General features: G+C 35.2%; 2 protein-coding genes across 2 annotated transcripts in view; both read right to left on the bottom strand.

Moving 5' to 3' along the window:
• Window positions 1-2,214, bottom strand: part of LOC144450190 (zonadhesin-like) — a 33,329-nt gene extending 31,115 nt beyond the window's left edge. The window contains exons 1-4 of the mRNA XM_078140773.1: window positions 2,128-2,214; window positions 1,752-1,932; window positions 410-627; window positions 127-237 (exon numbers count right to left, since the gene is read on the bottom strand). Of these exons, the coding sequence (XP_077996899.1) occupies window positions 127-237; window positions 410-627; window positions 1,752-1,932; window positions 2,128-2,145 (528 nt within the window). The 5' untranslated portion in view covers window positions 2,146-2,214. The remainder of the gene's footprint in view (window positions 1-126; window positions 238-409; window positions 628-1,751; window positions 1,933-2,127) is intronic.
• Window positions 2,215-2,387: 173 nt separating this feature from the next.
• LOC144450001 (sushi, von Willebrand factor type A, EGF and pentraxin domain-containing protein 1-like) overlaps window positions 2,388-26,914 on the bottom strand; it is a 38,954-nt gene continuing 14,427 nt past the window's right edge. Inside the window, exons 18-36 of the mRNA XM_078140567.1 lie at window positions 25,854-26,057; window positions 25,331-25,534; window positions 24,133-24,336; window positions 23,607-23,810; window positions 22,406-22,609; window positions 21,898-22,101; window positions 20,700-20,903; window positions 20,180-20,383; window positions 18,981-19,184; window positions 18,434-18,637; window positions 17,235-17,438; window positions 12,387-12,590; window positions 11,190-11,393; window positions 6,506-6,709; window positions 3,884-3,999; window positions 3,527-3,637; window positions 3,108-3,263; window positions 2,771-2,921; window positions 2,388-2,641 (exon numbers count right to left, since the gene is read on the bottom strand). Of these exons, the coding sequence (XP_077996693.1) occupies window positions 2,388-2,641; window positions 2,771-2,921; window positions 3,108-3,263; window positions 3,527-3,637; window positions 3,884-3,999; window positions 6,506-6,709; window positions 11,190-11,393; window positions 12,387-12,590; window positions 17,235-17,438; window positions 18,434-18,637; window positions 18,981-19,184; window positions 20,180-20,383; window positions 20,700-20,903; window positions 21,898-22,101; window positions 22,406-22,609; window positions 23,607-23,810; window positions 24,133-24,336; window positions 25,331-25,534; window positions 25,854-26,057 (3,644 nt within the window). The remainder of the gene's footprint in view (window positions 2,642-2,770; window positions 2,922-3,107; window positions 3,264-3,526; window positions 3,638-3,883; window positions 4,000-6,505; window positions 6,710-11,189; window positions 11,394-12,386; window positions 12,591-17,234; window positions 17,439-18,433; window positions 18,638-18,980; window positions 19,185-20,179; window positions 20,384-20,699; window positions 20,904-21,897; window positions 22,102-22,405; window positions 22,610-23,606; window positions 23,811-24,132; window positions 24,337-25,330; window positions 25,535-25,853; window positions 26,058-26,914) is intronic.

The raw sequence follows: 26,914 nt of genomic DNA, 5'->3' as shown, positions 1-26,914 counted from the left end.
AAGCGACACTAATGTCATTCATATATCTTCTGCGATACAAATATATTGGCATATATGGTAACGTCAGAGATGCACATTAAATATGTTTATATACACACACTTCGCAAGTAATACAGTATAGCTTACCACAGATGAACCAGCTCTCTTGATGATTACACTAGCATTAATGTTACGGTATGGAAGAGTAACTGTCGAACCATCAACATGAACAACTCCTCCTTGTAACAATTCATAGCCCTGTCAAAGGAAACCAATGAGTAAAATTCTTGTTGTTTTGGCAATCTCATAAATAAAAGTGTTCAGGAAATCCTTGTTTTGATATTACTGTTTATATATGGTTACTTGTCTATAGAATTAGAAATGACAGTTAACATTTGATGGAAATAATTTAACTTGACCACACACTGACCTCTCCTCCTACATCAATGTAGACTTCCCTAGTGTAAGTAACCGTGTCACTTGGCGAGTTCTTCTGATTTTGTGCCACAATATAAAAGTAAGGCTTGTATAGAGGTTCGGTGCAGTTCGAGGTTACCAGTACATATTTGCAAGTTCCTTGGTAGTTATATTTTAGGTCATCAAAGGTGACATAGTGGGGATCTCCCCATGCTCTGCATTCAGCGTATTCTGTCAACAAAGAGGAATGCAATTATTGTCATTGAGTATTTTAATCAATCAGTAGAGTCAGTAGTCATGACAACTCTATCACCTTACAGGACCTTCCTGTATGAAGCATCCCTTCTCCCATATTTGGTTACAATTATATTTTTAAAGAATTTTTTTTTAAAATGACCAAAAGATCAAGGGTAATGTTAAGTATAGGCATACAATCAGAAATATCATTTCAGACGAGACGGGACAGATGTTTGAATTCAACAGCTATGTCTTATTGATTGCAACCTTCTGTAAGAAAATTATTAGATTGCAAAAAGGGTGGATTTTCAGGCAAATACTTTTGCTATGAAAGGCAATCATTCAATTAACATTTCTATGAATTACATGTAAAAATGCTCAGCCAATTGTTCACATTAAATACCATAAACAGTCTACAATATTCAAGTAAGAGTTTGATTGTGTACGTGGCCTTGAATGACAATATCAAAGGCCACTATCTGTAAGAAATCTTACATCTCATAATGTGAAGATTGACTCTGGATTGAACTTCCTGTGTGAACTATGACTGGTCTTTAGTAAATATATTCTGTTCAGTGATATACAAGCATAGAAAATAATGTACCAGTGTGTTTCTTTAAGCTTTAAAATAAAATGCAAGTAATGAATTGTCACATGTCTTCAATAAGCCAGAACTAGCTTGATTTTTGATGTTTGACCCCGAGTGTTAAGGACATACGAAAGTTCAGAGTCATAAAAAGGGAACTTGTACACAATGAGATGCAGTTGACACTTCAGTGGCATCTCTAAGTACTACAATTATTGACATGTACATTAAATATTGATATGAAACTCCGAACATGTCCGCCATTCGGCAAAATTGCTTTTTTCATGAAGTAAAGTAACATGCAAATGGCTCGCAAACATGTCACCTTTATGAGGTAATTCGAAGTAATCTTCAATTGCATAACAGATGTATTGATGTTTATGACCGGACAATACACACACAAGGACACACAGGCTGAACCCATTGTACTCGGCCCTTTTGACACTTTCTGGATGGGAATAACTGATTGATTGATGGATGGATGGGTCGAGTTATTGAAAAGAAAATACATTATTGGAGACAAATTACTTACGTAGTGTACATGTTAGACCATCCCCTGTATAACCGTCATAGCAGTGACATTCATAATTATCACCGTCATCATATCCACAGTACGCATTATCGTCACATTCTAGTAGCGAACAGTTCATCTTACCATCAGCAGTACAATCACAAACCTCTTCACAGCCATAAGGTGTGAATGTAGTTCCTCGCTAAGATATATAAAGCAAAATAAAGTTAATAGACTATTTTGCTTACAGTCAAGGTAAAGACACCGATCTATCCATGTCTAACAATTCCAATTATCACGGAACACTAAAATCCAGTGATGATCATAAGGATACTGTTTGTCAGCTGTGATCATAAACACTATCCACAAAATATGTAAAATTCAAAAGAAAACATACCTTATATATCTGTCCCATGTACCTGCAGCCACACTCATCGACATGAACACACACGTCTCCATCTAACACTGTACCGTTTTGGCACTCACAACCTTCAACTGGCATTTCAGAACAACTTTGGTCTGCATCTGGATCAACACAGGTTGCAGGACATGCGGATGTCAATGGTTTGTAAACAGCAGGCCACACACAACCCAAAGCTATAAAGAAGACAGAAAGGCAGTTGTTTAATCAATTATATTAGCTCCGATTTTCACAATTTAAAAAATAGGAAAGATGTCATGGTTCACCCATATAGGGGAAACCCCATTACATTGATTACGCAAAGACGTCTTACCACAAAACGTTTCATCTCGCCACTCTCCCAGTTCTCCACCATTTTCTACACACTGTCTAGCATAATTTTCCAAGTTATCACAGAGCGACCTGTTTCCAGGAAATGCACACGTGTCAAAAACACACGCATCATAAGAGACCTCTGGATTTACCAACTCGTGACAGTCTGCAAATGGACCTGTGGTTGCAATATACAAAGAAAACTGATTACATTTTATAATGTATAAATAATGATGTAAGTTACCATTCAATGACCATTGCAAGACAGCAGTTATTTTCAATATGGTTCAACAAAACCTACGCTTACCAGATTGATCTGTCAAAATGGCGCAATCTGCTTCTATCGTTGTTACTTCTTCATTTGGCAAATTAGCACATGGGTCATGATCTTCTGTCACATCAACACATTCATCAGGGTTTGCAACCCAACTGTTGCCAAATTCGACCACATTTTCAATCTATTGAAAAAAAAGTTTTATATCAAACAATTGTTTTCAGACAGTTGTAATCTCGATACATAGTCTATCAACTATCTGTATGTAAAGTACCAGCTGTCAACCGGAATTTATATTTAACCTGCTATAATATTTTGTGTTAAGCAACCGTCACATGATCAAGTTGGTGTCATTCACTTTGGAACCTACCAATGCTCCATCGGGGTTTGTCAGGTCATTTGCCTTGTTGCCATCAAGAATACCACAGAGACCACAAGTTCCATCCCAGTAGGTGTGGGGTACCTGCACAACAACACTAACGTGTCCGTCCCAAATAACAACCAGTCCAAAATCAGCTAGCAGTTTCTGTTGGCATATATGAATGGATTAAATTGTTTGTTACCTTATTTCACACACTGATATCTCGCTAGTATTGGCATTAATGCTTTTTAAAGTTGTATAATCTATCAGTTTGTCTAGTCCAAGTCTTGCCTCAGAAACCAGCTCTAAATTTCATATAATTATCACCATCTGTTATCGGGAAGACTGCACAACTAACACGATACTTTTCTTTTGTGATACCACTGTATATACATCCAAACACTTTGCAAGATAGATATATAACTTACCACATATCTACCAGAATTCTTGATATGTACACTAGCATCTGTGTTACGGTATGGAAGAGTAACTGTCGAGCCACCAACACGAACAACTCCATCTTGTAACAGTTCGAAGACCTGAAAAAAAGACACCGATCAATAACATTCATATAGTATCATATGGTCATTCCTGACGTTGCTGTATGATGCATACTCTTCTTGGAAAGACAATTACCATATAATTGAAATTGGACAAAATTAGCAACTGCGTTACATAATGAACCATACACTGACCTCTCCTTCGACACCAACGTACACTTCCCTGGGCCTAGTGAACATAGTTCCGTAGTTTTTTGTGACGATGTGAAAGTATGGCTCGTTTACCGTATTAGTACAGTCGGATGTAGCCAACACATATTTGCAAGCTCCCTGGTAGTCATATGCTCTTCCATCGAAGGTGATGTAGTGAGGATCCCCCGAAGCACTGCATTCAGCATATTCTTCAACAAAGAGGGAGCAAAATAATGCCACAGAATATCAGTTAAATAGGTGGTCATGAAAACGGTATTAATCTTGTTATTGATTTATGAATAAATAGATCAGTTCATTAAAGTGGCGATTTGGATGACAAATTAGTATTTATTTTCAATTTTTTAAAGCCCCTAATTTGTTGTCATCTTTGTGATATACACCACTGTTTGCTTGTTGCTATGGGCGTGGTCATGGTTGCTAACAATATTTGCATATGTTTTTTGAATGTTTACTCACTTGCCTACCTGATGATATTTTTATTTGACCAAAACACTGCCATTTGGTTGTTGCTATGGGCGTGGTCATTGTTGCTAGGGCCAAAACGTTTTACAGACAATCTGCAGAAAAACACTTTTAGTAACATCTCACCAATTGCAAGTTTTAGTATCATTGACAGGTTTCTTTCTGAGAATTAAGCTTTTGACCAATTCACATTTGTTACACCTAATTTGCATATCGCTCATGAGATCATTATATGCTTGATATTTCTTCATCAATACACGCCCATCAAATTTCTGTCCAATCTGCTAAGTAGTTTTGATATTAAAGACTTTTGACCAAAAGGACATATTTAGCCCTAATTTGCATATCACTAAATGGCATCTTCATGTAATGAACAAATCTGAACATGCCCATAAGAACATTCCAGAGGTCGCGGTCACTTTATGGCACATCCCCTGGTTGAGCCTCTTCTACAGAGGTATCCATCAGGAAGACCAAAATCTATACATGTAATACGAAGGTCAATTAAAGCAACAATACCTATGTAAATTAACAATGAACAATTAGCTGATTGTCTGAAAATATGCGCTCCTAGAACGAACTCTGATAAGTGCCCTGGGGCCTTAGGGCACTTATCAGACCGTACAGAGCACATAAAACCCCACACTACGTGAAGTAGAGCAGTGCACAAACTAAGTTCCATGTCATGAACAACAACATTAACTTTAAACTTGACGGAGACAGATGTAAAAGCTTTTAATACAAATGGTATGTCGCTGAAGAGAACAGTTAACCTGAAGTATACACTGAGAGATCCGTTTATTCTAGAACGATGTTTTACATTATGTGTGAACCACTGTTTAGCTAAGATCATTTAGTGAACAGTAAATTCACATAATGAGTTCGATATAGTAACAAGGCTTTGTGAAGCTCAAAAAGAAATAGCTTCAGTTTTAGTGAGAATGAAATGGTGAAGTAGCGGTATGAATTATGAGTGAAGTTTTTAGCATAGATTGTCCGCCAATGTAGTCTACTTGGTCATCGCTTTGCCACAATGGCCAAAAATATCATCTTATGTGTATGTTAATAAGTAACCAATTATGTGGCTAGATAATGATAATAGTGTGTAGTTTTCAAGCTACCCAAGACATGCTCTCTACTCTAGGAAATGGCCATGGGCACATGAAACTGTTGATTCGTTGCGCATACGATAGGTCATTTAAAAATTTTGCAGGTCACACTGCACATATAGATTTTGATGATAGTTACAAGTCAGAAATATGACTTAATGTCTTCTTCTACAACTTCAAAGCAAATTCATATTTTTTGTCCACAAAACGGCTCTAAGTTGTTTAAATTACAGCATATCTCAAAGCAGCTCCGGATGCATGCACGGATGCACAGATGCAGGGATGCACATACGCACAGACGCGTCGACAGATGGAGCCCATCTATAAGCCCCAATCCCGGACTACATCCATCGAGGGCTTAAAAACTAAAGTTCACAGATAAATGGCCATATCCATATTGCTATTTTAAAATACCACTTTGGTAATTAGGCATTACCTTAAATGCAAATAAATATTTACAAGAGTAAATGACATAACTATTTGCAAAATAAGTGTTATATAATGTCTAATAGTTTTAGCTACGAATTACATTACGGCAATTATTGTGTATAGGAACGAACATCGAAATGTTTTGTTGTTACAACAAGCACTCAGTTAAAATCGTGTTTACTTGTGCTGTTATTTAACAAATATGGCCGTCGTTCAATCACATGAACAATAAAAATAATGTATGCATTTATTTCCCTTTACCTGTTTATCTGTAAACAGACTCTGAAAGAAATTGCCATAATTAAATACTTCAGTGTCTGTGTGTGAATATACATGCATGTCTATAATGGGTTGATTTTGATAATTGACCAAGAAGGTCAAGGTCAAAGTCAAAGGTAAATGTCTTAAATGAAAGCTTCCAACATATAATAAATGGTTAGATATTTCAACTGTGTCACTATGTACTGGAGTGTTGAGTTATGTAGTGTTATATAGTACCATATAGCATGCCAAATTTGTGTCAGGGTTGAACAAGTCAATCCGGCCATTGCACCTGAGATGTGGATGTGTACACCAACACAGAGTAATAAAAAGACCATTGTAATAACTACTTTTTGCACCGCCCGACCTAGCTCTAATAAATATACGTCAATGTACAACAACAGAAAAACCATACCAAGAAAAAAGTACCTACCAACACACTTAGGTGCCGTGGTTGAATCCCAGGTATTTGCATCTGTACATGTAAATGTACCATTGCCATGTAAATGGTAATTTACATCACATACTAAGGTGAACGAAGTGTCTACATAAACAGGGAACGGTGGTGTTATGCCATCTTTATAACCTCCATTTATTGGTGGAATTCCCACTGGTACACTGGACTCGTTACATTGAGCTGTTAAAACAGACATAAACACTTAATGTTAGTTGTGTACTGAATTTCACTTTGAATCAAATACGGCTAGTAATAATGAACATGGAAAATGAAATACAATCAATGGATGGATGTGAAATATACCTATTTTTTAAATTATATATTCTTATAGAATACTATAATTATGATTTATTTGTATAGCGTGGTTGTCCACATATAAACAAAGGCATTAAAAAGCGCATCCTAAAACTTAAACAGTTATAATAAAATATATAAAATAAAAAAATCCAAGCGTAAAGTGTAAATACATGTCAATGAAAAAAATTAAAAAGATGAGTTATTAACAAATTGATAAGGTTAGCGAGACACTGATTTAAAATTGAGATGGAAATTATTGCAGACAACAGTTGTTGTCAGACTAAAAGAAACTATCCCCATGTTTTTTTTTTATGCAAGATCTAATTATACAGAGAATCTAAATGACCTTAAATTACAACTCGAAATAAAATTATATTGGATATTAAATACTTGGAACAAAGGAGAGGATGCACCTACACACTATGGATATTAGAAATATACTTTGATGTAAAGTTGGCAACCAATGTAATTGATATATGACTGGTGTAATGTGTGTAACTACTGAACGCGCGACAATTCTGGAATTGTGGCAGCAATTTTCTGAATGTGTCGAATGCGGCTGATTAAATGTTTTGGGAGACCATATAACACAGAGATACAAGAATCAATATGGGGTGTTATAAAGATATGAATGACGCTTTCAGTTGCATATTTTAGTGAATATATTGAACAAGTGTCGTGTGGCGTAAGTGAAACATGTCTGAATAGCAGATCTAGCCGACAATGAATATGAATTAAAACATCACCAACATGACTATCCTTAATTCCCTCGCCAGATAGATGACCCGAAATTGTAGTAAAATAAATATGACAGATTCAGATAGGTGGCCGACATCAAAGATATATAATACTTCTGAGATTCATGATAATTACTCTAGATTGCTAGCCATCCCAGTGGCCTTATCCCTAGCACAACACGTGTATAAAGACGAATCATCAACATGAAAACATTACAGACAACCTTGAGTAGCAACTCTTTCTGTACCGGAAACGTAGTTATACATATTAAAAAGCGTTGGACCACGAACGATGATTAGGGTATTCGGTGTCAAGTTGATGAAATGAAGATTTTGTTGAATTTACTACTGGACACAGTAGGATATACACTGACAATACACGCACAGCAAACATTCAATTATAATAAAACATAAAAAAAAACTCCCAGCGAATAGAGAAATGCATGTTAATAAAAGGCTATTTCAAAAGTCTTGAGTTGAGATTTAAATATTGCTAAAGTTGGCAAGAGACGGATTTTGAGAGGGAGGTTGATTCATTGAACTGGTGTTACCACACTAGAGGAATGATCTTAACAGTGAATTTGGAGCGAGATAAGACATCAGCAATAATTACGTTTTTTACTATGGGAAAGTGTCTGGCTGAGCACTTGGAGTTATATTTCGCGCATATGAAGAATAATTTACGTACTAGGCCCGTACTTGATTTATTTTTTTGATGTATCACTGGTTGAGTTGAAGGCCAATTATTGCGAATTCTAGTACTTCTGTGTCCTTTGAAGCCTATATCAACACCAATTGTAATATTATGAGTCAATCTGTTGACAATAGTTCCATCCATTTGCGAAACAAGACTTTTTTCCCACTCGGTGACGCTGAAAGGGGATTTAGTTGTTACATTCGCATGTGTAGGCAAGTTTTGACCGCTACACCTGTTGCACACGTGTGGCCGTTTGCATTTATCAAATCTACATTTGCCTGACTGGTACAAAAATAACATCCTTCTTTTACTTGATGGAACCACTTTTCGCATTTCGCAAATGTTTCCCTTTCCGGTTTCTCTGACGACATCGTGTTCTCCGGCTGAAAGGGATAAACTTCCACTATATGGTCAAACTACCACATCTAAAGAATCTCCTGCTACTGGATCTTACTGAACAGGAATCGAAAGTAGTGACATAAAGGTCTACATCATTATATATTTGGGTATTATTAACAAGTTTGTAACGAAACTTATCATCATAATTATATACAGCATACCAAGAGTATTTATTATTACAATCTTGTATCAACTGTCTATATGTTAAAAGTTCATTGTTGGATCTTGTGTTCTCAGTAACCAGATACTTTCATAAATATTCCACACAGATAACCAGTCGACGAAATTGTCTCTGGTTCGTTTTTGTCTTCTCGGACGGATCGTATGACGAGGTCATCATTTACCAGTACTGCGTCATTGTCTGTGCGTTCTTGATTCTTGATTTATTAGAATCTACATGAGGTCGGTTAAGTATAGCTATAAACTGATCACTTTTTGCTGCTCTAGTAATTGTTTTTGGTATGGAAAGTCTTGCCCCCCTGCATTCCTGTTGATCTTGAAAACGGTGCTTCCTGAAATAAGGAAGTAGCCTGTTCGATAGGAGATATACCCAATATCGGCACATCTCTATTTGTTTTCGTTTCCTATTAAACAGGTTTGCATACGGACCCGAATCTTGTCAGGTCGGTGACCACTGCATTCAGGTGTTCAACCCGTCTAGCCAGTTCACTAACGGCTGTAAATAACATGCCCTTGTCATCGTTGTCGGGAACTCCAAGACCTCGCCTGTCGCCTCTGAACATTTTATGAACTCACAAGATTCTCCGACGGGGTCTTGGTGTCCGTTCGTCGATCTGTTACATATTTTACCGTGAGGAGCTCTCATCCACCTTAACGTCGTGAAAGAAAAACGGCAAGGTGGAGCTCCACCCAGCACTATACACTTATAAACCACTGACTAGGTTGTGATCGGATCAACACACCTGGAGCAAAAACATGTTAATGCATTTGAATAACAATTACAATCCAAATAAAGGAAGACCATATAGTAAACTATTACAGTAATCTAATCGAGATGTTATGAAGACATAATCAAGTTTTGTGGTACATGGTTGATACAGTATGCTGCGAAATTTACCAATCTTCCAAAGCGCAAAGTAGGTAGCAAAGACTTTCACAACATGATATGACATGGTAGCAGCTGAATCCATGGAAACGTCAATATTTCGAACAATGTCAGACGGATGTATATTGACCTAACCAATCAGCGAGGGACCGGACCTACACCGCCACATTTCGAAGAGAAATACACAATCTCTGTTTTCTCATCGGACAAAGCATATTGTCTCGCATCTAGATCCCCTGAGCTCATCAGCAAATAATTCAATCATGGTAATAGGAACCCGATCACCCTCACAAGTGAGATACAGTTCAGAATTATCAGCATACATCACGCAAGTTTAACCATCCCTGATTATATTGTCCTCCAGAGGTGCTATATAAAGACCGAACAGAATAGAACCGAGGACTGACCCCTGGGGGACAACACTATCGATAGACTTTGCCATCGACATGACAGACCCAACACACATATTGGGTATGCACTCTCAAATAAGAACTAAACAATTATAAAGCTTCTCCTGTAATGCCAAACCTATAACGCAATCTACCTGACAAAGTGTCATTGTCACTCATATCGAAGGCAGCAGGAAGATCGAGTAAAATCAAAATGACATCTTTCCGTGAATCGAGAGAGTGCAATAAATCCATATCATTTTGAACTCTAAGGAGAGCAATTTCTGTGCTGAAATGCACTCGGTAAGCGGAAATATTATGATCACATAGATATGTATTGTATATCAATATGCTCTATGAGCTTAGAAAGAAAGAGACAATTTGATACCGGGCGATAATTGTTCAGAACATTTTGGTTTAAGTTAGCTTTTTTAAGCTAGTGACGAATTATAGCAGATTTTCAAGGCACTGGAAATTAACCGGAACTTGAGCGTTTGTTTATAAATTGACAAATACCTGGCGCAAACTGTTCACTACATTTCTCATTGCTGTATGTTACAGTGTCTCGTACAAGATGTATGTTATCAAAACATGATATACATTTGGAATACAGTATGTTTGGTCATAGTGTTTAACATCTTTGAGCGCAAATTTTAATCAAAAGGAAAGAGTTTTAGCCAGCAATTAGTTTACATTTGGAATTGTGAAAGGGATTGAGTGATTTAATGATGAGCTGCCGTGAAAAGGTATGAATTACAAATGTCTTATTGCTAATAAACATTCCAGTATTATTGCTACTAAACATTCATATTTCCTGTTAGACCTTGTACGCTCACGAGTAAAGCTGTAATATTTATGCACATATATTTATATTTTCACACTGTATAAATGGTTGCTAGTCAGTATAGTTTATTATGTGTTTTAATTATTACAAGAATAGAATTAAACGGACCTTGACATGACTGTTTGGTTTTCATCACTACACTTTCAATCCACAAATGTTCTATCAGCAAGAGTATCACAGGAAATAAAGAGGTACATTAACAATGTATAACAAAGAGAAAGATGTACCTACCAGTACACATAGGTGCCGTGGTTGAATCCCACATGTTTACAGCTGTACATGTAAATGTACCAGTGCCCACTAATTGATAGTTGGTATCACATACTACGGTGAATGAAGTGCCAGAATCAACAGGGAACGATGGTACTGTACCACCTTGATATTGTCCGTTTGATGGTGGAATTCCTGTTGGTCGACTGCTTTGGTCACACTGAGCTGTAAAAAAACACACGCATGTTACTTTTGCAATCTTATCGGAATTTAACACGGAAATGTCCAGTAGGAAGTAGGTATGTACACTTGAAGTCAGTAACTAACTTTATTGCCCATCAAACCAAGTATGTACAAGTATAAGAACTATATTTGAATTGTTTAAGTTAATTACGGAGATCGTGCATGATAGGTCAATATTGTGTAATAAATATGACACCTAAGTTAACTTTCATTATCACATAAATACATGTATATCTTCTACTGTGTGACGTCAAACAGGGGTTGATTTCACAGCATATCACCCCTGTTCAACTGGAACTTTTTTCACTCATGCTACGATCAAGTTATCCTAATAATAATGTACTTTTGAAACGTAAATACTCAAAATACATACATCCTTGGGTGGCATGAGTTTTATGCGTAGAGGTTCCTTTATTTGTATTTAATTTCAAAGTTGCATTCAGGCAATGTTTACCTACGTTTCGAAAAGACATTTGATATGGCACGTACGTCTCAAGGCTACAATATATAACTTTGATCGAGAATCATGGCACAGTTTGTATGTGTGCCTAGCTTGACTTCGCAACAGGTCATGCGCACAACTTCGTAATTTACACAGCCGTCGAAAACAGTGTATTGCAACGAGATAAAAAATAAGTCCATTGCAGTTTTCATAACATTCGATCCGAAATTTAAAAAAAAAACTTTTAAAAACATTAATATGTGATAAAATTAATTACATTTCTTTATATATAATCCCACAAAATCAATATTAGTTTGACATCATGCCTCATAATTTTCGCGGACTACAAATTCTCGCCTACCGGCTCGAATTCGGCAAGAATTTGTATTAGTCCGCAAAAATACTTAGCATGACGTCAAACTGATATTGATTTCATTGCATTATATATAAAATGTTCTAATTATTCCTTGTCTGCCGATTTAAGGAATATTTAAAATACATACATAATGAATAGTTTATTTATCTCATCTTACCAACACATGTAGGAGCAGTATCAGGAGTCCAGTTGTTTACACCCGAACATGTAAATGTGTCACTTCCTTCCACTCTGTAATTGGCATTACATTCCACAGTTATTGAATTATCATATGCAATTGGAAATGTTGGTACGGTACCGTCTTGGTATTGTCCATCAGTAGGTGGTATTCCCGTTGGTACACTTGTTTCACTGCATAAAGCTAAAAAAGAAAAATTGCCTTAATTCAGTTTTTTTCAAAATATGCTTCTGAAATATTGCTTTGTCTAGATTTTGCATTAAGTGTAGATATTACCCAATTTAGTTCAAAATATTGATTAAATGGGTGTTAGCAATTGCATCAAACCCATACAAACCCAAACCCATTTCGCTCGCACTGTGACGTATGTGTAGTGCGTTTTCTAAGAAATTAAAATAATATAAAATAATAATAATAATAATTAAATAATAGTACATGATAATAATAATAATAGTAATAATCGGGTTTACTCTAATATTAACCACCCTACCTGGGGTAGTTTTGTATGCTGAGTTCAAAAAGGGGGTCATTTTATGAACATCTGTTGCCATGGTAACCAAAATCACCATAACATGTTAATCATTTTTCCAAAAATTGACATAAAACATTGAAAAAAAAGATAATACAGTGAAAAAATGTCCTTTTATTAGACATGTATGAGTTAGTGCTACCAGGTGTAACATAAATTGTATAAAATTGGATGGCTGTTTCCATGGAAACATAAGGTAGGCATGAAAATTATGTTTTCATTGCATACACATACATCTCACAAATAACATTATAAATCGGATAAATATCTTTTTATTTGCACATTGACCCCACTACCATGGGTAGTTTGTCATGCTGAATTCAAAAAAGTGGTCATTTAATGAACATCAGTTGCCATGGTAACCAAAATAACCATATTATGTGATTTTTTGAAAAATTAGTCATAAAACACTTTAAAAATTTCAAATTTAGGAAAAAACATCATTGCTGTTTGAATGTATGGGTTGGTAATATATGTTGTAACAAGGTTTCATGAGTTTTGAAATTATCTGTATCAAACCTATGCAATTCTAAAACTCTAAAATCACCAGAATAAATTGTAAATACCTAAAATATACCAGTAGTCCTTGACAATTCCATTTACGCAGCTTGGTTCAGTCTTTTATCACAAAATCTTCAAATAAGTGTACACACACATTTGAGTACAAGTTGACATGATCGTTGACTCCAACTGTATGTTATTGTTTGAAATTGTACTTGGATTTTATCCAACAAAATATCGTCTGCTTTTAAATTCTCCAACTCAACTGACAACATCATGATGTGCGGATGCGTACGTACATATTTCCGGGTCCCAGTGACACATGCCAAATTCAAACGATAAGGACACAATATAGTTGGGATCGATCACAGTATCACTACATCGATTGTTACAGGAATATCAATATTATTATCCAGAATTTCTCAGTTGTGAAACTTGCTGACAAGTGCAAGGATATAAAGTAAGATGGCAACTTTTATATTTTGTGCGTGCAAGTCAACTGACGTCACTAGAATGTATTACAATGTAGCTATAGTTATCACGCGAATCACGCACTGCATTTATGTAGATGTGTGTATGCAACGGTACACGTGTGCCATACACATATAATATACACAAGCAAGATAGGCAGTGACCAGGTCACTACTTTATTGTTTACATGACTTTGCCGAACGACTAGGAATAATCAGTAATTTACAAGTTGCTAAAATTTACGCGAAGTTGACTTAAAAACAGAAAGGGGCATTGCGAATATTTTGTAATGCATGCGTAGTCCGGATTGTTTGTCTTGCCATTGTTGCGTCTACCTGGAAAATTACATACATCTCGGCGAACACACATTCATATGGACAAAGCAGTGCAGTGCATATGCCACGCTCCCACGTCAAAAATCCCCCAAAAAAAAAAAAAAAAAAAAAAAAAAAAAAAAAAAATTGCACTGTAAGACTCGCCTAGCCATAGTTCTCTTCATCATGTTCAAATTTTATTTTATTTTAGGAGACAGGAATGTCGATATTATTATTTTATTTTACGACACAAAAATAGTCGTAGACGATATATATGGCACACTGTGTAAGCACGGGTAGTGTTTTGAAAGATGACAAAACTGCTGCTGTGTGGATGGTAATGAACCCAATCAATAGAAAATGAAATAAAAAAAGTGAGTACATAGTTATCAACAGAGATAGTACATCCGACCACATTTCCGATGACTTTGCTATTTGTGAGGCTAGCCAGCCACTTCGCTGTAACACTGTGAGTATTAATCTTAGTATATTGTACTGCGACGACACATGATGCGTCTAGATCAAATGGGGACCTAGCGTTCGTTCGATACTGATGTGGCCATTGAAAACCAGACTGCCGTATTTTTCTCAAAAAAAAAAAATCAAAGAGATGCAGCAACCCTAATTTGCAGCTCCGACATCAGAAAAAAAACTGTTTTTATTTCCGACCGACTCCTGAGTTCAACACAGCAAGATTGTAAGGTTTGAACGAACATCAAACGATCCACATGGCGTCTTAGACCAGTGTTCCATTGTAAGACAGATTATCTAAAATTGGAGAGTGGCGTCCATGGAAACATAAAATATGCTTACATTACAAATGCCATGTTTTAGTAAAGAAATACATCTGACATACACCTTAAGTACAAACGTAGTCCTGCGGAGTAATCCGGGACTCGATTCTGACAATTGTCCCTCCTACCTCAGAGTCAAGTCAGTAATATAGACTCGTGCACCGTCATGTAAGTAGGACTAGTACAAACAAACCCCATCTTGACATATCTTGTCCTTTTCAGTTGCGCTGACATTTACAACCATGTACGTTAACGAAGTCATCAGCTCTACATACCTTTTGCTATGAACAAAGTTCAACTTTCCTTTCTTGGCAGTGTAAATCATATATACATATATATATATGCACACGTAGTACATAAACTTCAGTTGAATATATGACATGATCGTGATGGATAAGCGATGTAACATTTGATTACGTAGGTCTTTGAGTAATAAGGTCCTGTTTGACACAACATTGACAGTCGTGTACCAAAATATCCATCCAAAGTTGCGTTCAAGGAAACTGTTAGTTGCGTTACGATTGAACACAGTGCCGCTTTATATAGTTGAGGATGAGTAGCCTTCCATGCCTTCCAATTTTTAGGGAATATCGATAAATTATCCATGATTTCGCAGTTGTGTCACCATCAAGGTCGTGACCTTTTATGTGCGTTGTTTTAGTACACACACGCTGTGCATGATGCACACGTAAACACCTTGTGAATGTGATACAATGTTACACAGTGTAACAATGTCATCATGCCTGGAATGACCTATATCACGTGAACTCCACATGTGTGCCGTACATTTCATAACTTCAGGTACGTTTTTGCATTCGGATTAATATATTATTACATGTTATCGGCTATTCATGAAAGTACAATTTGTAGTAAATGAAACAATATTCTACAACGTTTTACAGTAGCAGAAGACACAGGTCAAGTCAACTGTATGGCATGCCAGCACAATGACATAGCATTTTCGATTGGGATCAAATCAAATCAAAACCATACGATTTTAGAAGAGATTCAAACGACTTAAAATCTCTCAAAATTGTATCGCAAGTAACGCAAAGATGAAAAAATTTAAATCAAGCGATTGTAGGCTGAGTGCGAATTTGACATTTACTTCCGAATACTATGTCAGATTTCCCATAGAAAAACAATGGCCATGTTCTTTTATGACAACTGAACTTTGCTCACGTTCAACTTTTTCAAATGCGCACCAATCGGTCTGAAAATTCATAAATAGAGACCAAAGGGGTTTTGTAAAAAAAATCTCTTGGTTTTAGATTTGTCATTTTTTAAATTCTTTTCTGGAAAATGGTGTGCTATCGCTGACTATGTTGTTAACACTCATTAAGAAAACCATAATGTTGTAATCTGTAAACCAGCACATTTTACCATGTACATCTACATAAATACCTCTAACTTCGTTATTCTGTAAGTAAATTACACGTAATACATACAGACTGACCTAGCAACTGCTTTCACAAAAATCAGTCTTTAATTTCATGAAAGCTGTGTGGCAAATAAAATCGAGAGTTTCGAGTTATTCCGTATATTTTAGTTTAATACCCGTCAGCAAATACATGTAATGCTATCAGCAGGTCAGCGATATGTGTTCCACGGACACTCACCACAGTCAGTACAGTACTACTGCTTTCATATCAGAAAAACTTTAAATTGATATTCTTTTCACTAAACTTTGCAACATTATTTTATGACAACTAAACTTCGCTCAGCTCATGTTCAACTTTTTCAAATGCACACCAATTTGTCTGAAAAATCCAAAGGGGATTTGTGAAAATCTGAGTCATCATTACCAATACCGTAGCTGTCAATCAAATATTAGTGCCTTAAATGCTTCGGGGAATACTGGACAATTGAGATCTTCGCTGGGCCGCAGTGCTAGTGCCAATTTAGTCATAAATAAAATAATATTGTCATACTTTTATTCATATACATGGCAAGTACCAAGCTCCCAATTGTTACGACTTGAAGCTTGAATGGGAAATATTGAACAATTAGTTATGGGTGAAAAACGTCAACCTTTACACCTACGTATACACACCAACCATAAGTGATATTCCTCTAAAGTTCTCCCAACATTTTTCATTATTATGTACTATTTAAACCCCTCCACTTGTAATAATAATAATAATAATAATATTAATAATAATAATAATAATAATAATAATAATAATACAAATCATAATAAGCAAACAAATATACCCACCAACACACGTAGGTGCCACGTTTAAATCCCATGTATTTGGACCTGTACATGTAAATGTATCAGTGCCCTGTAGTTCATAGTTGGTATCACATACTACAGTGAATGAAGTGCCAGAATCAATAGGGAACGATGGTGCTGTACCACCTTGATATTGTCCGTTTGATGGTGGAATTCCTGTTGGTAGACTGCTTTGGTCACACTGAGCTGTAAAAAAACACACGCATGTTACTTTTGCAATCTTATCGGAATTTAACACGGAAATGTCCAGTAGGAAGTAGGTATGTACACTTGAAGTCAGTAACTAACTTTATTGTCCATCAAACCAAGTATGTACAAGTATAAGAACTATATTTGAATTGTTAAAGTTAATTACGGAGATCGTGCATGATAGGTCAATATTGTGTAATAAATATGACACCTAAGTTAACTTTCATTATCACATAAATACATGTATATCTTCTACTGTGTGACGTCAAACAGGGGTTGATTTCAGAGCATATCACCCCTGTTCAACTGGAACTTTTTTCGCTCATGCTACGATCAAGTTATCCTAATAATAATGTACTTTTGAAAGGTAAATACTCAAAATACATACATCCTTGGGTGGCATGAGTTTTATGCGTAGAGGTTCCTTTATTTGCATTTAATTTAAAAGTTGCATTCAGGCAATGTTTACCTACGTTTCGAAAAGACATTTGATATGGCACGTACGTCTCAAGGCTACAATAGATAACTTTGATCGAGAATCATGGCAAAGTTTGTATGTGTGCCTAGCTTGACCTCGCAACAGGTCATGCGCGCAACTTCGTAATTTACACAGCCGTCGAACACAGTGTATTGCAACGAGATAAAAAATAAGTCCATTGCAGTTTTCATAACATTCGATCCAAAATTTAAAAAAAAAATACTTTTAAAAACATTAATATGTGATAAAATTAATTACATTTTTTTTTATATAATCCCACAAAATCAATATTAGTTTGACATCATGCCTCATAATTTTCGCGGACTACAAATTCTCGCCTACCGGCTCGAATTCGGCAAGAATTTGTATTAGTCCGCAAAAATACTTAGCATGACGTCAAACTGACATTGATTTCATTGCATTATATATAAAATGTTCTAATTATTCCTTGTCTGCCGATTTAAGGAATATTTAAAATACATACATAATGAATAGTTTATTTATCTCATCTTACCAACACATGTAGGAGCAGTATCAGGAGTCCAGTTGTTTACACCCGAACATGTAAATGTGTCACTTCCTTCCACTCTGTAATTGGCATTACATTCCACAGTTATTGAATTATCATATGCAATTGGAAATGTTGGTACGGTACCGTCTTGGTATTGTCCATCAGTAGGTGGTATTCCCGTTGGTACACTTGTTTCACTGCATAAAGCTAAAAAAGAAAAATTGCCTTAATTCAGTTTTTTTCAAAATATGCTTCTGAAATATTGCTTTGTCTAGATTTTGCATTAAGTGTAGATATTACCCAATTTAGTTCAAAATATTGATTAAATGGGTGTTAGCAATTGCATCAAACCCATACAAACCCAAACCCATTTCGCTCGCACTGTGACGTATGTGTAGTGCGTTTTCTAAGAAATTAAAATAATATAAAATAACCATAATAATAATAATAATAATAATAATAATAATAATAATAATAATAATAATAATAATAATAACAATAACAATAATAATAATAATACAAATCATAATAAGCAAACAAATATACCCACCAACACACGTAGGTGCCACGTTTAAATCCCATGTATTTGGACCTGTACATGTAAATGTATCAGTGCCCTGTAGTTCATAGTTGGTATCACATACTACAGTGAATGAAGTGCCAGAATCAATAGGGAACGATGGTGCTGTACCACCTTGATATTGTCCGTTTGATGGTGGAATTCCTGTTGGTAGACTGCTTTGGTCACACTGAGCTGTAAAAAAACACACGCATGTTACTTTTGCAATCTTATCGGAATTTAACACGGAAATGTCCAGTAGGAAGTAGGTATGTACACTTGAAGTCAGTAACTAACTTTATTGTCCATCAAACCAAGTATGTACAAGTATAAGAACTATATTTGAATTGTTAAAGTTAATTACGGAGATCGTGCATGATAGGTCAATATTGTGTAATAAATATGACACCTAAGTTAACTTTCATTATCACATAAATACATGTATATCTTCTACTGTGTGACGTCAAACAGGGGTTGATTTCAGAGCATATCACCCCTGTTCAACTGGAACTTTTTTCGCTCATGCTACGATCAAGTTATCCTAATAATAATGTACTTTTGAAAGGTAAATACTCAAAATACATACATCCTTGGGTGGCATGAGTTTTATGCGCAGAGGTTCCTTTATTTGCATTTAATTTAAAAGTTGCATTCAGGCAATGTTTACCTACGTTTCGAAAAGACATTTGATATGGCACGTACGTCTCAAGGCTACAATAGATAACTTTGATCGAGAATCATGGCACAGTTTGTATGTGTGCCTAGCTTGACCTCGCAACAGGTCATGCGCGCAACTTCGTAATTTACACAGCCGTCGAACACAGTGTATTGCAACGAGATAAAAAATAAGTCCATTGCAGTTTTCATAACATTCGATCCAAAATTTAAAAAAAAAATACTTTTAAAAACATTAATATGTGATAAAATTAATTACATTTTTTTTTATATAATCCCACAAAATCAATATTAGTTTGACATCATGCCTCATAATTTTCGCGGACTACAAATTCTCGCCTACCGGCTCGAATTCGGCAAGAATTTGTATTAGTCCGCAAAAATACTTAGCATGACGTCAAACTGACATTGATTTCATTGCATTATATATAAAATGTTCTAATTATTCCTTGTCTGCCGATTTAAGGAATATTTAAAATACATACATAATGAATAGTTTATTTATCTCATCTTACCAACACATGTAGGAGCAGTATCAGGAGTCCAGTTGTTTACACCCGAACATGTAAATGTGTCACTTCCTTCCACTCTGTAATTGGCATTACATTCCACAGTTATTGAATTATCATATGCAATTGGAAATGTTGGTACGGTACCGTCTTGGTATTGTCCATCAGTAGGTGGTATTCCCGTTGGTACACTTGTTTCACTGCATAAAGCTAAAAAAGAAAAATTGCCTTAATTCAGTTTTTTTCAAAATATGCTTCTGAAATATTGCTTTGTCTAGATTTTGCATTAAGTGTAGATATTACCCAATTTAGTTCAAAATATTGATTAAATGGGTGTTAGCAATTGCATCAAACCCATACAAACCCAAACCCATTTCGCTCGCACTGTGACGTATGTGTAGTGCGTTTTCTAAGAAATTAAAATAATATAAAATAACCATAATAATAATAATAATAATAATAATAATAATAATAATAATAATAATAATAATAATACAAATCATAATAAGCAAACAAATATACCCACCAACACACGTAGGTGCCACGTTTAAATCCCATGTATTTGGACCTGTACATGTAAATGTATCAGTGCCCTGTAGTTCATAGTTGGTATCACATACTACAGTGAATGAAGTGCCAGAATCAATAGGGAACGATGGTGCTGTACCACCTTGATATTGTCCGTTTGATGGTGGAATTCCTGTTGGTAGACTGCTTTGGTCACACTGAGCTGTAAAAAAACACACGCATGTTACTTTTGCAATCTTATCGGAATTTAACACGGAAATGTCCAGTAGGAAGTAGGTATGTACACTTGAAGTCAGTAACTAACTTTATTGTCCATCAAACCAAGTATGTACAAGTATAAGAACTATATTTGAATTGTTAAAGTTAATTACGGAGATCGTGCATGATAGGTCAATATTGTGTAAAAAATATGACACCTAAGTTAACTTTCATTATCACATAAATACATGTATATCTTCTACTGTGTGACGTCAAACAGGGGTTGATTTCAGAGCATATCACCCCTGTTCAACTGGAACTTTTTTCGCTCATGCTACGATCAAGTTATCCTAATAATAATGTACTTTTGAAAGGTAAATACTCAAAATACATACATCCTTGGGTGGCATGAGTTTTATGCGCAGAGGTTCCTTTATTTGCATTTAATTTAAAAGTTGATTTCAGGCAATGTTTACCTACGTTTCGAAAAGACATTTGATATGGCACGTACGTCTCAAGGCTACAATAGATAACTTTGATCGAGAATCATGGCACAGTTTGTATGTGTGCCTAGCTTGACCTCGCAACAGGTCATGCGCGCAACTTCGTAATTTACACAGCCGTCGAACACAGTGTATTGCAACGAAATAAAAAATAAGTCCATTGCAGTTTTCATAACATTCGATCCAAAATTTAAAAAAAAAATACTTTTAAAAACATTAATATGTGATAACATTAATTACATTTTTTTTTATATAATCCCACAAAATCAATATTAGTTTGACATCATGCCTCATAATTTTCGCGGACTACAAATTCTCGCCTACCGGCTCGAATTCGGCAAGAATTTGTATTAGTCCGCAAAATACTTAGCATGACGTCAAACTGACATTGATTTCATTGCATTATATATAAAATGTTCTAATTATTCCTTGTCTGCCGATTTAAGGAATATTTAAAATACATACATAATGAATAGTTTATTTATCTCATCTTACCAACACATGTAGGAGCAGTATCAGGAGTCCAGTTGTTTACACCCGAACATGTAAATGTGTCACTTCCTTCCACTCTGTAATTGGCATTACATTCCACAGTTATTGAATTATCATATGCAATTGGAAATGTTGGTACGGTACCGTCTTGGTATTGTCCATCAGTAGGTGGTATTCCCGTTGGTACACTTGTTTCACTGCATAAAGCTAAAAAAGAAAAATTGCCTTAATTCAGTTTTTTTCAAAATATGCTTCTGAAATATTGCTTTGTCTAGATTTTGCATTAAGTGTAGATATTACCCAATTTAGTTCAAAATATTGATTAAATGGGTGTTAGCAATTGCATCAAACCCATACAAACCCAAACCCATTTCGCTCGCACTGTGACGTATGTGTAGTGCGTTTTCTAAGAAATTAAAATAATATAAAATAACCATAATAATAATAATAATAATAATAATAATAATAATAATAATAATACAAATCATAATAAGCAAACAAATATACCCACCAACACACGTAGGTGCCACGTTTAAATCCCATGTATTTGGACCTGTACATGTAAATGTATCAGTGCCCTGTAGTTCATAGTTGGTATCACATACTACAGTGAATGAAGTGCCAGAATCAATAGGGAACGATGGTGCTGTACCACCTTGATATTGTCCATTTGATGGTGGAATTCCTGTTGGTAGACTGCTTTGGTCACACTGAGCTGTAAAAAAACACACGCATGTTACTTTTGCAATCTTATCGGAATTTAACACGGAAATGTCCAGTAGGAAGTAGGTATGTACACTTGAAGTCAGTAACTAACTTTATTGTCCATCAAACCAAGTATGTACAAGTATAAGAACTATATTTGAATTGTTAAAGTTAATTACGGAGATCGTGCATGATAGGTCAATATTGTGTAATAAATATGACACCTAAGTTAACTTTCATTATCACATAAATACATGTATATCTTCTACTGTGTGACGTCAAACAGGGGTTGATTTCACAGCATATCACCCCTGTTCAACTGGAACTTTTTTCGCTCATGCTACGATCAAGTTATCCTAATAATAATGTACTTTTGAAAGGTAAATACTCAAAATACATACATCCTTGGGTGGCATGAGTTTTATGCGTAGAGGTTCCTTTATTTGCATTTAATTTAAAAGTTGCATTCAGGCAATGTTTACCTACGTTTCGAAAAGACATTTGATATGGCACGTACGTCTCAAGGCTACAATAGATAACTTTGATCGAGAATCATGGCACAGTTTGTATGTGTGCCTAGCTTGACCTCGCAACAGGTCATGCGCGCAACTTCGTAATTTACACAGCCGTCGAACACAGTGTATTGCAACGAGATAAAAAAAATAAGTCCATTGCAGTTTTCATAACATTCGATCCAAAATTTAAAAAAAAAATACTTTTAAAAACATTAATATGTGATAAAATTAATTACATTTTTTTTTATATAATCCCACAAAATCAATATTAGTTTGACATCATGCCTCATAATTTTCACGGACTACAAATTCTCGCCTACCGGCTCGAATTCGGCAAGAATTTGTATTAGTCCGCAAAAATACTTAGCATGACGTCAAACTGACATTGATTTCATTGCATTATATATAAAATGTTCAAATTATTCCTTGTCTGCCGATTTAAGGAATATTTAAAATACATACATAATGAATAGTTTATTTATCTCATCTTACCAACACATGTAGGAGCAGTATCAGGAGTCCAGTTGTTTACACCCGAACATGTAAATGTGTCACTTCCTTCCACTCTGTAATTGGCATTACATTCCACAGTTATTGAATTATCATATGCAATTGGAAATGTTGGTACGGTACCGTCTTGGTATTGTCCATCAGTAGGTGGTATTCCCGTTGGTACACTTGTTTCACTGCATAAAGCTAAAAAAGAAAAATTGCCTTAATTCAGTTTTTTTCAAAATATGCTTCTGAAATATTGCTTTGTCTAGATTTTGCATTAAGTGTAGATATTACCCAATTTAGTTCAAAATATTGATTAAATGGGTGTTAGCAATTGCATCAAACCCATACAAACCCAAACCCATTTCGCTCGCACTGTGACGTATGTGTAGTGCGTTTTCTAAGAAATTAAAATAATATAAAATAACCATAATAATAATAATAATAATAATAATAATAATAATAATAATAATAATAATAATAATAATAATACAAATCATAATAAGCAAACAAATATACCCACCAACACACGTAGGTGCCACGTTTAAATCCCATGTATTTGGACCTGTACATGTAAATGTATCAGTGCCCTGTAGTTCATAGTTGGTATCACACACTACAGTGAATGAAGTGCCAGAATCAATAGGGAACGATGGTGCTGTACCACCTTGATATTGTCCGTTTGATGGTGGAATTCCTGTTGGTAGACTGCTTTGGTCACACTGAGCTGTAAAAAAACACACGCATGTTACTTTTGCAATCTTATCGGAATTTAACACGGAAATGTCCAGTAGGAAGTAGGTATGTACACTTGAAGTCAGTAACTAACTTTATTGTCCATCAAACCAAGTATGTACAAGTATAAGAACTATATTTGAATTGTTTAAGTTAATTACGGAGATCGTGCATGATAGGTCAATATTGTGTAATAAATATGACACCTAAGTTAACTTTCATTATCACATAAATACATGTATATCTTCTACTGTGTGACGTCAAACAGGGGTTGATTTCAGAGCATATCACCCCTGTTCAACTGGAACTTTTTTCGCTCATGCTACGATCAAGTTATCCTAATAATAATGTACTTTTGAAAGGTAAATACTCAAAATACATACATCCTTGGGTGGCATGAGTTTTATGCGCAGAGGTTCCTTTATTTGCATTTAATTTAAAAGTTGATTTCAGGCAATGTTTACCTACGTTTCGAAAAGACATTTGATATGGCACGTACGTCTCAAGGCTACAATAGATAACTTTGATCGAGAATCATGGCACAGTTTGTATGTGTGCCTAGCTTGACCTCGCAACAGGTCATGCGCGCAACTTCGTAATTTACACAGCCGTCGAACACAGTGTATTGCAACGAGATAAAAAATAAGTCCATTGCAGTTTTCATAACATTCGATCCAAAATTTAAAAAAAAAATACTTTTAAAAACATTAATATGTGATAACATTAATTACATTTTTTTTAATATAATCCCACAAAATCAATATTAGTTTGACATCATGCCTCATAATTTTCGCGGACTACAAATTCTCGCCTACCGGCTCGAATTCGGCAAGAATTTGTATTAGTCCGCAAAATACTTAGCATGACGTCAAACTGACATTGATTTCATTGCATTATATATAAAATGTTCTAATTATTCCTTGTCTGCCGATTTAAGGAATATTTAAAATACATACATAATGAATAGTTTATTTATCTCATCTTACCAACACATGTAGGAGCAGTATCAGGAGTCCAGTTGTTTACACCCGAACATGTAAATGTGTCACTTCCTTCCACTCTGTAATTGGCATTACATTCCACAGTTATTGAATTATCATATGCAATTGGAAATGTTGGTACGGTACCGTCTTGGTATTGTCCATCAGTAGGTGGTATTCCCGTTGGTACACTTGTTTCACTGCATAAAGCTAAAAAAGAAAAATTGCCTTAATTCAGTTTTTTTCAAAATATGCTTCTGAAATATTGCTTTGTCTAGATTTTGCATTAAGTGTAGATATTACCCAATTTAGTTCAAAATATTGATTAAATGGGTGTTAGCAATTGCATCAAACCCATACAAACCCAAACCCATTTCGCTCGCACTGTGACGTATGTGTAGTGCGTTTTCTAAGAAATTAAAATAATATAAAATAACCATAATAATAATAATAATAATAATAATAATAATAATAATAATAATAATAATAATAATAATACAAATCATAATAAGCAAACAAATATACCCACCAACACACGTAGGTGCCACGTTTAAATCCCATGTATTTGGACCTGTACATGTAAATGTATCAGTGCCCTGTAGTTCATAGTTGGTATCACATACTACAGTGAATGAAGTGCCAGAATCAATAGGGAACGATGGTGCTGTACCACCTTGATATTGTCCGTTTGATGGTGGAATTCCTGTTGGTAGACTGCTTTGGTCACACTGAGCTGTAAAAAAACACACGCATGTTACTTTTGCAATCTTATCGGAATTTAACACGGAAATGTCCAGTAGGAAGTAGGTATGTACACTTGAAGTCAGTAACTAACTTTATTGTCCATCAAACCAAGTATGTACAAGTATAAGAACTATATTTGAATTGTTAAAGTTAATTACGGAGATCGTGCATGATAGGTCAATATTGTGTAATAAATATGACACCTAAGTTAACTTTCATTATCACATAAATACATGTATATCTTCTACTGTGTGACGTCAAACAGGGGTTGATTTCAGAGCATATCACCCCTGTTCAACTGGAACTTTTTTCGCTCATGCTACGATCAAGTTATCCTAATAATAATGTACTTTTGAAAGGTAAATACTCAAAATACATACATCCTTGGGTGGCATGAGTTTTATGCGCAGAGGTTCCTTTATTTGCATTTAATTTAAAAGTTGCATTCAGGCAATGTTTACCTACGTTTCGAAAAGACATTTGATATGGCACGTACGTCTCAAGGCTACAATAGATAACTTTGATCGAGAATCATGGCACAGTTTGTATGTGTGCCTAGCGTGACCTCGCAACAGGTCATGCGCGCAACTTCGTAATTTACACAGCCGTCGAACACAGTGTATTGCAACGAGATAAAAAATAAGTCCATTGCAGTTTTCATAACATTCGATCCAAAATTTAAAAAAAAAATACTTTTAAAAACATTAATATGTGATAACATTAATTACATTTTTTTTAATATAATCCCACAAAATCAATATTAGATTGACATCATGCCTCATAATTTTCGCGGACTACAAATTCTCGCCTACCGGCTCGAATTCGGCAAGAATTTGTATTAGTCCG

This window comes from Glandiceps talaboti, chromosome 19, assembly GCF_964340395.1.
Source record: "Glandiceps talaboti chromosome 19, keGlaTala1.1, whole genome shotgun sequence".
Taxonomy (NCBI): domain Eukaryota; kingdom Metazoa; phylum Hemichordata; class Enteropneusta; family Spengelidae; genus Glandiceps; species Glandiceps talaboti.
The sequence above is the reverse complement of the archived record's forward strand: the minus strand, read 5'-3'. Positions and strand labels throughout refer to the sequence as shown.